The sequence below is a fragment of the Lipotes vexillifer genome, unplaced genomic scaffold (genome assembly GCF_000442215.2).
Source record: "Lipotes vexillifer unplaced genomic scaffold, Lipotes_vexillifer_v1.1 scaffold2532, whole genome shotgun sequence".
NCBI classification, from domain to species: Eukaryota; Metazoa; Chordata; class Mammalia; order Artiodactyla; family Lipotidae; genus Lipotes; species Lipotes vexillifer.
In genome coordinates this window covers 261,482-276,427 of record NW_006785617.1, presented here as the reverse complement: position 1 = coordinate 276,427, position 14,946 = coordinate 261,482, and the positions used below count along the sequence as shown (strand labels likewise).

Sequence of the window (14,946 nt, the reverse complement as noted above, 5' to 3'; positions counted from 1 at the left end):
GTGCTCGACGCACTGGCTGCCGAGGGGCTGCGGCTCCGGGGGCGCCGGGAGCCCCAGGCCGGCGGGGGCCAACACGCCGAGGAGCAGGACGCGGAGCATAGTGTCCGCACGCCGCGCGCAGGGGCCCGGCCGGGGCTGAGAGGCGGAGGGCGCCGCCAGCTACAGCCGCTCGCGTCGGTCCCGGACTAGGCGCGTCCGGACGGCTGCGTCGCGCAGCCCCGGCGAGGCAGCCTCTGACAGGCGGGCGGGCCAGGGCCCGAGTTTATAAGTGCGCGGCCCCCCTCCCTGGACGTTCGGGAAAAGGAAGGAAGTGCCTGGTGGGAAGGGCTGATGCTGCATTCTCGGATTACTGGGTTCTCCGGACGCCCTGCGCCCGCCCTCGCGCCCGGGATCACCTCGCGGGGATGAGTAAACTCGGCCCCGGCTGGGAGGTCCTCGGGCGGGGCCAGCAGCGCAGGCTCCCGGGAGGACTGCACCTCTGTCAGCGCGGCGACAGGACCCGCCCCACGCGTGCAGCCCTACAAGGGGCTTAACCCGCAGCCCTCCTTAACCTCCGGTCCTCTTTCTTTTCCTTCATCAGTGTGTTGTTACCACCTATTTCAAGGAAAAGGCTGGATTGCGGAGCTCTGGGAAGAGGAGACTGGGCGAGGAGGGCTTGGAATGAGAGGTGGGGACGTAGCGCCCAGGACCTGCAGGGCTGCGGGAGGAGGTGCCCGCCGCCCAGAGGGTTTTGGGAGGGGCTGCCTAGGGCGTGGCCTTCCTCAAAAAAAAAAAACAAAACACGAGCTCAGGGAGAGCGAGACACACCCGCCCCGGCCAGGGCGCCTAGCTCCGGAGAAGGAGGCGCTTGGAGACAGGGGGCGTGGCTAAGGCAACCACGCTCACAGAAAGAGGACCGGCCTAACACCCGGTCCCCAAGTGGGGACCCACGAGTCCCTGAGCGCCAGCTGCCACGGCCAGACCTCATCTCATCGCGTGAGAAAGTCGTGGGCACACTGTCAGGGCGGCAAGGTCTTGCCACCCTTCGGAAGTGGTGGCAGGCGAATTCCCGCCGAGCCCTGTAGGGGCGAGCGAGTTTAGCCTGTTTGGTCTGAGTTCTTCCAGCATCGCAGAGGGACAGTGCAACTCGCACCCCCAAAGGGACGCGTGGTGTGCCCTCGCAGTGAGGGTCTGTCTTTTGAGGGTTTTTCCCTTTGGCTGAGCAGTCAGATTGACACAGAGGAGCACATAAATGCCAATTGGACGGCAAAGGACATAGACGAGGGGCTGTCCTGGGCACGCGCGGGGTGGGGAGCGCTGGGAGGAGACTGGAATCTGTCACTTTCGTGACCTTAATCCGCTCACTCTCGGATCAGGAATGCGGAGGGGTGGGTCCAAAGCAGAACGGTGAGGGGCAAACTTTTTTTTTTTTTTTTTTTAACACCCTGCGCCATCCTCCGCCGCGGTCACTTACTGCGACGCGCCAGGCGGCGGCGCTGTTGAACTCTAAACGAAACCAAAGACGTTGGTGAACTCGAACTTGGGCTAAAAGGGTTAGGGTGTGGGGACGCAGAGGCCTCTCCCAGGGCAGGACACGCGGACCCCTCGTCTTACCCGCGGATCGGGCCCCCACGCCCAGCAGAGCCCAGGACTTGCGAAAGAACAGGAGAGTGTGGTGTCTTCACCTGCGGAAGACAAGCACCTGCCGGCGGACGCACTGACCGCAGTGACCAAGGGGGCGGGGCGGGGACACTCCGAAAGCGAAAGGGGGGAGGCACTGTGGTCCCCTGCACTCCCTGACGCCTGCCCGCGGGCGCAGAGCCTCCTGAATATCCCGCTGCCCCCCCGGCACCCCACGAAAAGGGACACCGAGGTCTGAGGCTCCCCGGAGTGGGAGCGACTGCCTCTCCAAGAGGAGGAAGGAAAGACCCCCCAGATCGGAGAGCCGCGCAGCCCAGGGTGGGGACGGGGCAGGCGCCGGCCTGACATGCCACTGGCTGCAGAGCTGAGTCAGGGGTCACGACTCTGGCCGCCCTGGAGAGGCTGTCTCGGTGCAACGGGCCCGGGGCGGGGCGGGGCCTCCAGACACCGGCTGGAACTAGCCCCTGCAGAGACCTCAGAGGTGGGCGCGTGAGACGGGAAAGGGGACCGGACCAGCCACACCCTTTGTTCAGCATTTACAAAGGATTTCAGGACTAGGGCGAGACAAAGCCATAAACGAAGGGCGGGGCCCTCTGAGCCCGTGCCAGCCCTTAAAGGAGTTGAGGGACGTTCAAGCGTCAGGTCTGGCCGCCACCAGGCTGGGTCACTTCACGGATGGGTTCTAGCTGATTCACCCTTAGCCAAAGAGCTTTATCAAGTGTGGCAAGCAGCTTTTTTCTTAAGAGACGTAAAAAAGAACTTTCTAGTTCTAACATGAACACCTGCTCGTAGACTTGTTAACCCCTAGGTCCCCTGATGAAGACCCTGCTTGGCACTGTTTCTCTCCAGAACACGTGGGTAGCTGTCCCTGCTCTGACTCAGAACTTAAGCGTCTCCCGTGGGGAAGGAGAAAACCGATGTGTGGAAATGCACAATTCCAGGTGCTCAGGGCTTCGGGACTGTGAGAAGTGGGGACTGACTCCCAATTGTTGCTGGTGATAAGAGCCCCAGGCCCCCCGGGGTGGAAAAGGCTGTCACTAGCACCTGAGGACACAGGACAGGGTGGAGAGGGGTGCATACCCTGTCCAATGCAATAGCCATAATCACCTGTGGTTATTTAAACTAAAACTCATTACATTAAAGTTAGAAATTCAGTTTCTCAGTCTCACTAGCCACATGTCAAGTACCCCACAGGCTCGTGACTACAAATTGAACATTACCGAGAAAACACTTGATCATCACAGAAATTGCTATTGGACGGCGCTTGTCTACACATAGAGCCAAGTAATGACCTCAGGGAAGCCATTGGTGGGGGCACACGAGTGTCTCTCCTAGGATTCCAAGAACACCGTCTTGCAACCATCATTGTTTTCAAGGTAACTGTTGTGAAAACCGCCATCAGAATCTAGAAGGAAAACCTTAAGAAGAGTAAAAACTTGGGCTTCCCTGGTGATGCAGTTGGTGAGAGTCCGCCTGCCGATGCAGGGGTTGCGGGTTCGTGCCCCGGTCCGGGAAGATCCCACATGCTGCGGAGCGGCTGCGCCTGTGAGCCGTGGCCGCTGAGCCGGCGCGTCCGGAGCCTGTGCCCCGCAACGGGAGAGGCCACAACAGTGAGAGGCCCGCGTACAAAGAAGAGTAAAAACTGTATAATCACTATTAGTACTTGACTAATAAATACATCAATATTATTTTTAACCTGGATGTTAAGTATAATAATTTAGATATTAAGAAGAAAGACATTTAAAAGATAAAAACATTATGCTTATAAGCCATAACAATGTTAAAATACAGACACAAAAATTAAGTCTCTGTGGTGATGCCGCAACATACGAATCTAATAGTGGAAATTAAATGCCTGGTGAGCAAATGTTACTCAATAAACAACAGTCTGCCACTGTAGCAGAACGCAGGCTTTACTAAATATTTACTCTCAGCCAGACTTGAAGAAAGAAGTGAGGTGAAAATTAACAGTACTTTATTGGCCCATTCTTTATAAAAAGAAAATATGTTGCATCTACCCAAACCCCACATTTGATACCATAGTTGATGATGAAAGACTGGAAGCTTTGCCCCTAAGACCAGAAACCAGACAAAGGTGCCTGCTCCCACCACATCACTCAGTAGTGTGCTGGAGATTCGAGCTAGATTCTAGCCAGGGCAGTTCCACATGGAAGTCAAATAAAAGGCATCCAGAATGGAAAGGAAGAAATAAAATTATCTCTTTATTCATGATATTGTCTTGTTTGTATATGGAAAATCCTAAGAAAACTATTCAAAAACTATAAGAACTAATAAACAAGTTCAGCGTTACAGGTTACAAAATCAATACATAAAAATCACTTGCATTTTAACAATGCACAAACTGAAAATGAAATTAGAAAACAATTCCGTTTACAATAGCATTAAAAAAGGATGAAATACTTAGGAATAAATTTAACAGAAGTGCAAAATGTATACTCTGAAAACTGCAAACAATGTTGAAAGAAATTTTAGAAGACCTAAATAAATGAAAAGACATCCCACGTTTATGGATTGGAAGATTTAATACGGTTAAGGTGGAAAAATTCCCAAAATTCATCTACAGATTCAGTGCAATCTCTATTAAAATATCTGCTGATTTCTCTACAGAAATTTTCATGCTGATCCTAAAATTCACATGGAAATTCAAGGGACTCTGAATAACCAAAATAATCTTGGAAAAGAGAAACAAGACAGAAGGATTCACACTTCTTGATTTCAAAATTTACTACAAAGCTTCAGTAATCAAAACAGTGTGGTTCTGGCATAGGGAGAGACATAAATGAATGGCACAGAATTGAGAGTCCAAAAATAAACCCTTTGAAGATATACAAATGGCCAATAAGCACATGAAAAGATGCTCAAAAATAAAACTTTTTGTATTTAATTTTAGTCAATTAATTTTCACAAGGGTGCCAAGACAATTAAATGGAGGAAAGAATAGTCTTTTTTATTCTGGCCATCCTAGTGAGAGTGAACTGGTTTCTCAGTGTGGTTTGATTTACATTTGCCTGGTGGCTAATGATGTTGAACATCTTTTCATGTGCTTATTGGCCATTTGTATGTCTTCTTTAGTTGAATGTCTATTCAGATTCTTTACCTGTGTCTTAATTGGGTTAGTTGTCCTTTTATTATTGACATTTTCCAGCGACTCACAGATGCTGGTGCAGGTACACGGCCTATTTTCATCAACCAGGGTTGCAGACCAGCTACTGCCGGGGGAACAGACTGAGAAAATCTGAAACTTGGGCAGTTGGGCCCCCCCCCCCCGGGGGAGTGAAGGAGTCACAGAGAGCAGCTGTGGGGAGGGAGCTCTACTCTGGGGTAAGGGGCTGCCAATATTTGAGTTCATCACTCAGAAATCCCGCTTCCACCTACGGGCCTGGGGGTGCCTGGGGTTCTGTCTAGCTCTGTGGGAAGAGGGGAAGGGAGTGGCTTCCCGCTGGGAGTACCTGACCCCACTCACCTGCACCCAGAGCCAGCCCACCCACCAAAGGAGGGGGAAGCATTCACCCATACCCAAACCACTGGGAATGCTTTCCAGACTGGGAATAATTCTGAAGCCAGATCCCAGAGAAGCACTGGCAAAGGCTTCTCTTTAGAGATTTTTCTCCTTTGGATGGGACTTTTGGGACATTTAGCAAGACCCAGCCTTCGGAAGTCCCTCAAAGGACCCCCCAGGAAAGGGGACAGACTTATCTCATGTTCCACAGGCAATGAGGAAGGATGCTTCCTCCTTGGAACTGGACGTCACTTTTATGCTCCTGATGGCCAGCTGGCCACTGAAGAATTCGGAGTCAACAGATGCAGGAGAGAATCCTGGCAGCATCGTCCATGGTGCATATTTAAAACTCCAGCTGGTCCTACCACAACCAGGATAAATACACACTGCTGATAACATGTAAACCCAGAACTTAAAATATGCTACAGAGAAACTATGACTCTGTTTTCTCACAGTGTTTGCTCTTCTGCTGTTTTCCTATGGTCTTGAGCTTGGACATCATTTTTGTATTTTATCCTGTAATCTCAAAGTCGTATTTCATGGGGAGTTAAGCAATCTCTAAATCAGGGGAAAATAATGGTTGAAAAAATATATATTTGGCTTCCTGTTTCCCAGAAAGTATTTGCCACCATTTCCATTTCTGGCCCTGCATCTTTCCAGAGAGTTAAGAATGTCATTTAAATGAGTCAGTCCCCAGAGCTCAGTAGAAGTGACAAAAATGTCGACACCCTGCCCCAGACTGTTCGTGCATCACCACCTCTGGCCGAGTGAGAGGCAGCTGGGATCGGAAACAGGCAGAAAGAGAGGAAGGGATCTGTTAGCCAAGCAGCCGCCTTGTCCCTCCAACATGAGGTCCCAGACCAGCATCCTCACCTGGGGGCTGGTTAGAATGCAGCATCTCTGCCCCCACCCTGTGCCTCCCAAATCAGAATCTGCCTTTGACCAGATCCCAGAGACAAGGGGCGCACACACTCCCTCAGCGTGGTTGTGCTGGAAAAGGACCCAGCCGGGCAGCATAATGGCCTCATTGAGACCTCACATCGAACCAGCTCCTTCCCTGGCCCCCCACGGAGGTTCACTGACCCGCTCAAGTTTGTGGAAAGGAGCCCTCAAGATCAGCAGCATCAGTGTCACGTCTTCTCTCTGTAAACACCATTTGTCACCTTGGACTTGTCAGACTCCTGAGCCCAGCCCAGATCTCCTGAAACAGAAACTCCAGGGCTTAGGCCCAGCCATCTGGGTTTGGGCAAGCCCTCCTGGGGATTCTGATGCACAGGCATGAGAACCACTGGCTCACCATGTAGATGTTGTGGCCCCAAGGCTCTGATCACATCCTCATCCTCATCCTCATCCTTCTCCTGGGCCGTCCACTCCGGGTCCTGGCCCCGCCAACACATCCATGGACCTGCAACAACAGTTCCTGCTTGCAGGGGCACAGCTAACACAAATCTTATTCTGATGAGGTCATGGAAATATATTTTTAAGCCAAGCTAAGTGGAATTTGTAGAATTTTGCCACAAAGAAGGTGCAGCAGGCATCATGATCAGGAGGCTGAAAGTCACACATTGGGATAAAAGCAGGAAGGTTGAAAGGATCCAGGATGCTAAGAGCATCAAGAATTCAGAGTCCCAGCCTTGGACCATCAACTTCTGGACTTCCCATCATGGAAGACAAATAAATCTCTATTTGGTTCCTCCACTGTAATCGGATTTCTGTTTCATGCAGCCAGCCACCTGCCCAGTTGGTGCAAACTTGAATAAGTTGGAGTGTAGCTTCCTGGACTGCCATTTATCTGGTCTAATTTACTTAAATTTCAAAGCCTGATTCTTATTTTTAGTCAAATGTCATCATTAAATAGTACCTTCTGTGTGTTCATGAGGTCACATCCCTCAAACCAGAGGTCAACAAAAGGGACAGAAAGTTAGTATTTTAGCACAATGTTGGGCGCATAAGATGAACTTGAACAAATATGACTACTCTTAGCTCTGTTCCTATGATAGAAAAGCTCTCTGAAACTCAACTTCTCTTCTCAAAATGAGGATAAAACCTACATCCTAGGGTTAGATGACAAAATCTGGGTCCTAGGGCTACTCTGAACCTCTGGATCTGCTTCACGGACACCAGGATGGGCAGGGGAAGCAGGCAGGTCCATGGGGCAAGTACCGAGTTATTTGCTCCAGAAAACAGCTGCTGCTGTGTGTGCTGCTGTCAGCAATTACACTTCTGTTTATACTGATATCCAAGCCTCAATGTCCAGAAAATTGTTATGAGGATCCAGGGCCCTCAAAACTTCAAGCTTATGAAGACATATGATCATCTTCAAGAATCTGCACACCAAGGTCACACAAAACTAATGGGTTCATCTTCAGTTTTAATCTAAAATTACTGTGTCAAACCCCAGTTATTTAGATGAAATCTAGGAGCATGTGTTTGTCTTGCTGGGTGAGGAAGGAAAGTGGGTCTGGAAAATATGAGAAGTCTGAATTAGAGAGTGTTTTAAATGGCAGCGAGGCAGACACTCTTGGTTGACTGACCCCTCCCCCATCTACACCCCCTCACAGGCCTGTTCTCTAAGGACCCTCCCAGTGGTCAGTCTAGAGACGGTCATGTTGTCCAATTTTAGCCAATGGGATATTTTTTAAAACTGCTTGGTGGGCTATCTGGAGGATCCTTCAAAAAGGACAAGTATAAGATCTGTTTCTGGTAAAAAAGAAATTTTTAATTCTGGACAAAATATAAAAAACAACTATTTGAAGACACTGGGTAGTGACCAGAATCAGACAGAAACTGCAGCGATTTAACCCTTCAAAGAAGGAAGCCACTTTGGGTGAGATCCATGTTTATTCATACTTTCTCCTCAGTACACTCGCAATTCGCAAGGTGTGGGGCAACTAAAACCCATTAAGAGAATGAAAAGATAAGCCACAGACTGGGAGAAAATCTTTGCAAAAAAATTTTTGATAAAGGACTGGTACACAACATATACAAAGGAACTCTTAAAACTCAACAATAAGAAAACAACCCAATTTTAAAATGGGCAAAAGACCTTAACAGACACCTTACCAAAGAAGATACACAGATGACAAATAAGCATATAAAAAGATGCTCCACATCATGTCATCAGGGAAGGCATATTAAAACAAAAATGAGATGCCACTACATACCTATTAGAATGGCCAAAATCCAGAACACTGACAATACCAAATGTTGAGGAGGATGTGGAGCAACAGGAACTCTCATTCATTGCTGACGGGAATGCAAAATGGTTCGACCACCTTGGAGGACAGTTTGGTAATTTCTTACAACACTAAACATATTCTTATAATATAAAGTGATCACACTATTAGGTATTCACACGAATGAATTAAAAACTTCCACACAAACACATGGATGTTTATAGTAATTTTATTGATAACTGCCCAAACTTGGAAGCAACCAAAATATCCTCCAGTAGGTAAATGGATAAATAAATGGTGGTACATCCAGACAGTGGAATATTATTCGAACCAAAAAAGAAATGAGCTATTGAGCCATGAAAAGATATGGAGGAACCTTAAATGCATATTGCTAAGCCAATCTGCAAATGCTACATGCTGTATGATTCCAAATGTATGACATGCTAGAAAAGGTAAAACTAGGGAGACAGTGAGAGATCAGTGGTTGCCAGGGTTTTGGGGAAGGGGGGAAGAGGTGAACAGGTGGATCCCTGGGGGTTTTAGGGCAGGGAAACTATTCTGTGTGATACTGCACTGGTGGATACATGTCATGATACATTTTTCAAAACCCATAGAATGTACAATACAAAGAGTGAACCCTAATGTAAACTACGGACTTTAGTTAATAATAATGTGTCAATGTTGGCTCATCATTTTACCCTATGTACCTCACCAAAGCCAAATCCTAATAACAGGAAACTGTAAAGTGTTGAGAGGTTATATGGGAGCTCTCTGTACTTTCAACTCAATTCTTTTGTAAACCTAAAACTACTCAAAAAATGAAGTCTAGTAGTGAAAAAAAGAATACTTGATGAACCAAAAATAAAAGAAGAAAAAAGAATCAGAAGAAAAACAAAAAAAGTAGAAAAGGCAGAAAACAAGTAACAAAACAACCGGCTTGAACCCGATGAACTCTGATTCCATCAACTCGAATGCCTAGAACAGGCAAATGGAATGGATAGTAATGGGAAGCCAAGTGGTGTTGGTCTATGCAGTGGGGGTGGGAATGAACTGGGAGGAGCACAGGGGACCCGCTGGGTGGTAGGGGGTCCTCTTGATTGGAGCCATTGTTATGGGGTGGTATGTACACTTACCACAACTCAGCAAATTGCAGAGTTGGGATTGGTACATTTCTCTGCCTATAAATAAGAAAAAAAGGACTGTCTTTGTAGGGGCATGTGGTAAACATGAGGATGAAAGCCACAGGCTGGTGATGAAGGACCAGAAAGATGGAAGGCAGTTGACAGCAGCTGTGGCACCCTGAGATTTCCCATCTCTGGACCCTTTGTCATGTGAGAAAATAAGCCTTATGCTAATCAGGCTTTATTATGGGCAGGCGAATTCACCACTAAGTACCACAGGTTCACTTAACATAAAAGTAGAAACAGAATAAAATACCCAGAACAGATATTGATTCATTTGCATTCATGTGAGAATATTTGTAATTCTATCTATTCGACACAGATGGATGTAAACATTGGGATAAGTGCACCAGAAGATGAATTTTGTAGGCTAAACAGCTCAGCTAAAAATCTCTTATGAACCTCATTTCCCCCAGCAAAACTTTATTTATTTATTCATTCATTCATTCTGGTTTGTTTTCTTGTATGTTAAGCTAATGCATGAGCTGATTCCAGACCACGCGACTCCAAATTTTGAAATAACAAGGCCCAAATGAATCATCTTTTCCTATGCTCAAAAAAGGGTAAATGCCTCATGTTGCAGAACGTTCAGCATGTAACTAAAGTTAACAAACAGCATTTCATTTCAGCCTCAAACCATTAAACACCAAATCCAGTCTCTGAACATCAAAGCCATTCTGGGCATCTGGTCCCCTCTGAAAAAGCCTCTTAAAGAAAGGCCATGACATTACTTCAGACACTGGTCTCACTTGAAACCTGGCATCTGCAGCGCCCAGGAGCTTTTCCAAAGTTGTTCTTACCTATGAATTTTAATAACATGAACGGTTGTTCCCATAGTAAAAGATGCTTCCCTAGAAGTGCAGGGCCTGAAGACCAAGGGTAGGTTTTGGCCATTGCTCAGAGGGAAATGCAGTTAGATGACTTGAAGGAGGGGGATAAGAGAAGGAACAGGACACTGTGAATCTGAAAAGAGAATACTCAGCATGGTGTTGTGGGGGGGGAGTGGGCATGGAGCAGATGAGGGGGTGGCGGGGAGACCACTTCTTCATGAGGTATGTGCATCTTTGGATGGAGGCCAGGAAAATGAAGGGGATTCATGATTCCTGAGCTGCCCTGGAGGGAGGTAGAGAGAAGACTGGGCACAGAAGGTGCGTCCAGGTCCATGCTCTGTAAATAAACCTCCTGTGAATACCTGTGGCCAAGAATGTGAGGATCCTGGTTTCATTGCCCTTGAGTAAACGTCTAACTGGTAGGTCATATGTGTATGTTGAACTTTTTAAGAAACTAGCCAGCTGTCTCTGATGAAGGTGCACCTCTGACATTCCCATCACTGTGCACAAGAGGTCCAGTGGAGAAGTCACCTCTGACGGCAGGATACAGCCACGCCTCCTCCTCCACGACACACGAATGTACCATTGTGACCAAGATAGAACCGGGAAGGCCCCTGCGGGGTCAACGAGGGCACAGACACAAGATGCGCCCTCGGATCATGGCGGGTCTCATGTGCACAAGCTCTCTGGGGATGGCAGAGAGCTTTTGAGCAGTACGTGTGTGTATGTGTGTGTGTGCACATGCGTGTGTGGTTGGGGGAATACACAAGCGCAGCGATACAGGGATGCTCATTTGGACATAAGCTATTATTAGAAATACCCATCATTGCTCAGTGTTCCACCTTCCAGCCTGTCTCGTCACGGGCTGCTGGTTGACACTTTTGCGCTTAGTCAGAGGCAGTGAGGCCTAGTGATGTGGTGAGGCCGCAGGATTTCACAGTCCCTATTTCACCACTTGTCAGCTGTGACCGTGGACAAGTTTAGCAACTATTCTGTGCCTCTGGTTCCTCACCTATAAAGTGGGCAGAGTGATACTGGCTGTTTCCCAATAAATACATACCACTTTCTATCTTGTAGTAATAAAAGTTTGGTGAATTTTCCTGCCACATTGCTTTAGTAACGTGTCCTGTGAACTATCTATCCAAGTGGCCTTACGTTGACAACATTTGAAACCTGGTTGTGTATAAAGCTCTGTGTGAGGCTCACCCTTCCCTCAGGTGCCTCCCAGCCTTGCAAGAAGACAGACGCGGGAACACTGAGCAATCACGCCAAGAACAAAGGGACGGGGCCATCAGAGAAATCTGGAAAGAGAACTCTCTCTTCAGGGACTCAGCTGCCTCCTGAAGAAATCTGGTGTGACTTGTGGAGGAAGGAAGGTCTGTCTCAGCCAGGTGCGGGGGACAGGTGAGGATGCGACCAGGGGCCCAGCCACAGCCCTGAGACTGTCACTGTGGTCAGGTCAAATTCCATCCTCCCATGTCTGCGTCTCTGTACCTGAAGTCTTCTCCCATCCCAAGAGTGGAGGCCCCTCTGGAAGTGCCGGGAATTACCCATCACCCTGCAGCAGCCCCATCCATTATTGGCGGCAGTTGGTGTATCAAGACCCCGGTTCCCTTGGCCCTCGTGTAGAATACATTCCCAGAGTTTCCACGGTTGTATCACCTCCCTGTGACTCTACCGCTAACGCTGTCCTCCCCAATAAACTACTTGCACTAGAATCCCTGTCTCCAGGTCTGCTTCTGGAACAAAGGGAGCCTGGAGACCAGATGGATATGAGAGCAGCTGTCCAAGAGTAGTAGGGACGCCCTGAGTGTGTGCAGTGCCCTCTGCCGGAGATGGGGCGGGGTGAGAAGACAGCGGAGGGGCAGCTAGTGGACTCTGGTCGGAGAGGAGGCCACGGCCAGCATCAGGGTTTAAAATAGGGCCCTATGGGTGTGGCATTGTCTCCCCCTGGCTGCTGTTCTTCCCCAGGGGCCCCAGGGCAGCCATGCATCCGACAAACAGTTATTGAGGGACCACTGTGTGCCAGGCCTGGGGTGTATCAGGGACCAACCAACAACAAAACTCTGCCCTGGAGGAGCTTACATATATATAAATATAGACAGTAAATAATAAATCATAATTACTGGAGGAGATGATACACCGTGTTAGAAGGTGACCAGCGCTTTTGGGAAGGGCAAGGGCCACTGGGAGGGCTGGAGGGAAGGTGCGATTTCACAGCCACCTCCAGATGGAAGAAAGACAAGGAGCGGAGGAAAATCAAGGGACACAGGGAGGAGGACCACCCAAAACCACTTCCAGAATAAGAGAGTCAAGAGGATGGTCAGGAGGGAATGCTCCCAATAATGAGAGAAAACTGCCCCCAAGTGGATAAAGGAGAGGCCCTCCTGGTGGACCCCCAGACCAGCAATAGCAGCTTCCCCTGGAAGCCTGCCAGAAATGCAGATTCTCGGGCTCCAGCCCAGACCTACTCACTCAGACCCTCTGGGCTGAGGCCCTGCAGGGGCTCTAGGCTCCTACGATGGAGAGAGAGGACCCAGGGCAGGCAGGATGGGAACACATAGAGAGACAAACATAAAGAAAGCAGAAAACAAAATTTTACCTGAAAATGTTTGTATTCATAAAATGCCACAAATTAGGTATATCAGTCTCAAGGGTTAGACAAAATATAACTTGACCTGAAAATGTCCAAAAAGTTATATTTCATATTGGTAAAGAAAGCAATATGCCAAACGCACTTCAATCACCCAACGGCACAGCTTTAAGGAGAAGACAAAGCAGACAGAAGTACAAGAAGTGACAAAGCTGACCCCATGAGAGACGATGACTTGGACAAAGATAATGGACAAACTGGTGTGATGGGTGTGCAGGACTGCACCCCACACACACTGTGACCTTGACCTTGACCATGAGGGTGAGGGCTGGGACACACAGGAGCACTACTCTCGGGTGCGTAGATGACGGGTTTGACAAGGAAGAGAAACACTTAGGTTTGGGACATAATCTTTTTGGCAAAGGAAGACCCTGGAGAAAGAAGGTAAGAGGCACAATTATTTTCCTCCACCTCACAAGTCTCCTTATTTTCATGGGATATTTGAACTCAGAAGGAGCTCAACAGAGCAGACATCGTGGACCCAGCTTAAGACTCTGTGATATCAATGATGCGGACAAGTGTGAAACGTGAAGGGGACGAGATAAGCAGTGCTTTTCAGGGAAAGGTGACAAGAGCACAATGCGAAGGGTTTTGGTCCTCCACCGGGATCAGCAGAATGCAGCTCAGCGGTTCCACCATGTGACCCAGGAGGTTAGAGATGGCACAGAGGGAAAACAGCCCTGCACTGTCTCAAACTGAAAGCCAAGATGTGCAGTTGGGGCCCGATGACCTTCACCTTGACCTTCATCTGAGCATCCCCTGCCCCCTTTCCCTCCCTCCCTCTCCTTCCTTTCTTCCCTCTCTGTTTATCCTCCATTCTTCCCCTCCTTCCCTCCATGCAGTTGAATTCTATGGACCAATTTCTACCACAAGGGAGGACTAACATCCAAGTCAATGGTGACAAACCTCAAATAAAAAACCCAACAAACAGAACCCGAGTGGCAGCACATGGGGAACTCTGGCTGTGGGCTCCTGGAGACTTGGGAGGGTTTGCTCAGACCTGCGAAGTGAAGAGCGGACCCTCGGGTCAAGTTCCCTGGAGTGGCTGCTGGCCTCGGGGCTTCTCCATGACCTTTCACTCTGGGCCTCTTTTTTCACTTTTCACCGCTTACCTGACCTTCATTTCCTCCGAAAAGGATGAGCCAGGGTGAAAAGGGGATGAGACATGGTTCTCTTTTTAAGCAACTGTAATGTCACAATATATTTCAAGGAGAGACTGAGCTGAGGCTTTTTGGTTTGGGGTTTATTGTCTCTGTCTCCTCTTACTGAATGGACTTAGGAGTCAGCTGAAAACGGGGCATAGTCATTCAATCCATGTTAAAGCCATGGAAGGTACGTGATGTGTATGTTGGTCTTTCATTTTAATCTACGTGTTCTCTGTCACAGATATACTTGCGTTGTGCAGTAGGTATAACTCTGTATAAATCGAATTTTTTGTGAATGAATCGTATTTGAAAGATTTCCTAGCATTTATGTCGTTTTAAGTCACTAAGAGGACTCGCCGCTAAAATGTGGCATTTTTGTTCATGGGCTTTTCCCATAAATCAGGAAACCGTGGCCTCAGGTTTTTCAGTATGAAACAGAGGATGTTAGGATTGTGTGTGTTTGTGTGTCTCTTTGTGTCTGTGGGGGCCATTGCGTTTCTGTGTTTGTGGTGCATGTCTCTGTGCGAGTGTGTACGTTGTGGTGGGGTCAGCCATGGTTCTTCATATTAAGATATAACTTCCAAATGGATTTTGTTAGTGACTAGACAGCTCAAGGATCAGCTTTATTGGACCCCAGTAATGACTGTTTATCACAAGTGTCCGGGCCATTAGCATCACTGGAGAGCCCTTGATCCTCCGTAAGCCCTGTTCTTACCAAGTACACAATCTGAAAAGCAGGTGGACAGGGAATCAACCACCATCTGCTGCCCCAGCCTCCAGTCATGGTGACGTTTATGCAGCCAAGCAAGGAGCAAGCCAGT

At 48.4% G+C, this 14,946-nt stretch overlaps 1 protein-coding gene across 1 annotated transcript in view; it reads right to left on the bottom strand.

Annotated features, from left to right (window-relative positions):
* Positions 1 to 99, bottom strand: part of THBD (thrombomodulin) — a 1,829-nt gene extending 1,730 nt beyond the window's left edge. The window contains exon 1 of the mRNA XM_007457683.1: positions 1 to 99. Coding sequence (XP_007457745.1) covers positions 1 to 99 — 99 coding nt within the window.
* Positions 100 to 14,946: the final 14,847 nt, after the last annotated feature.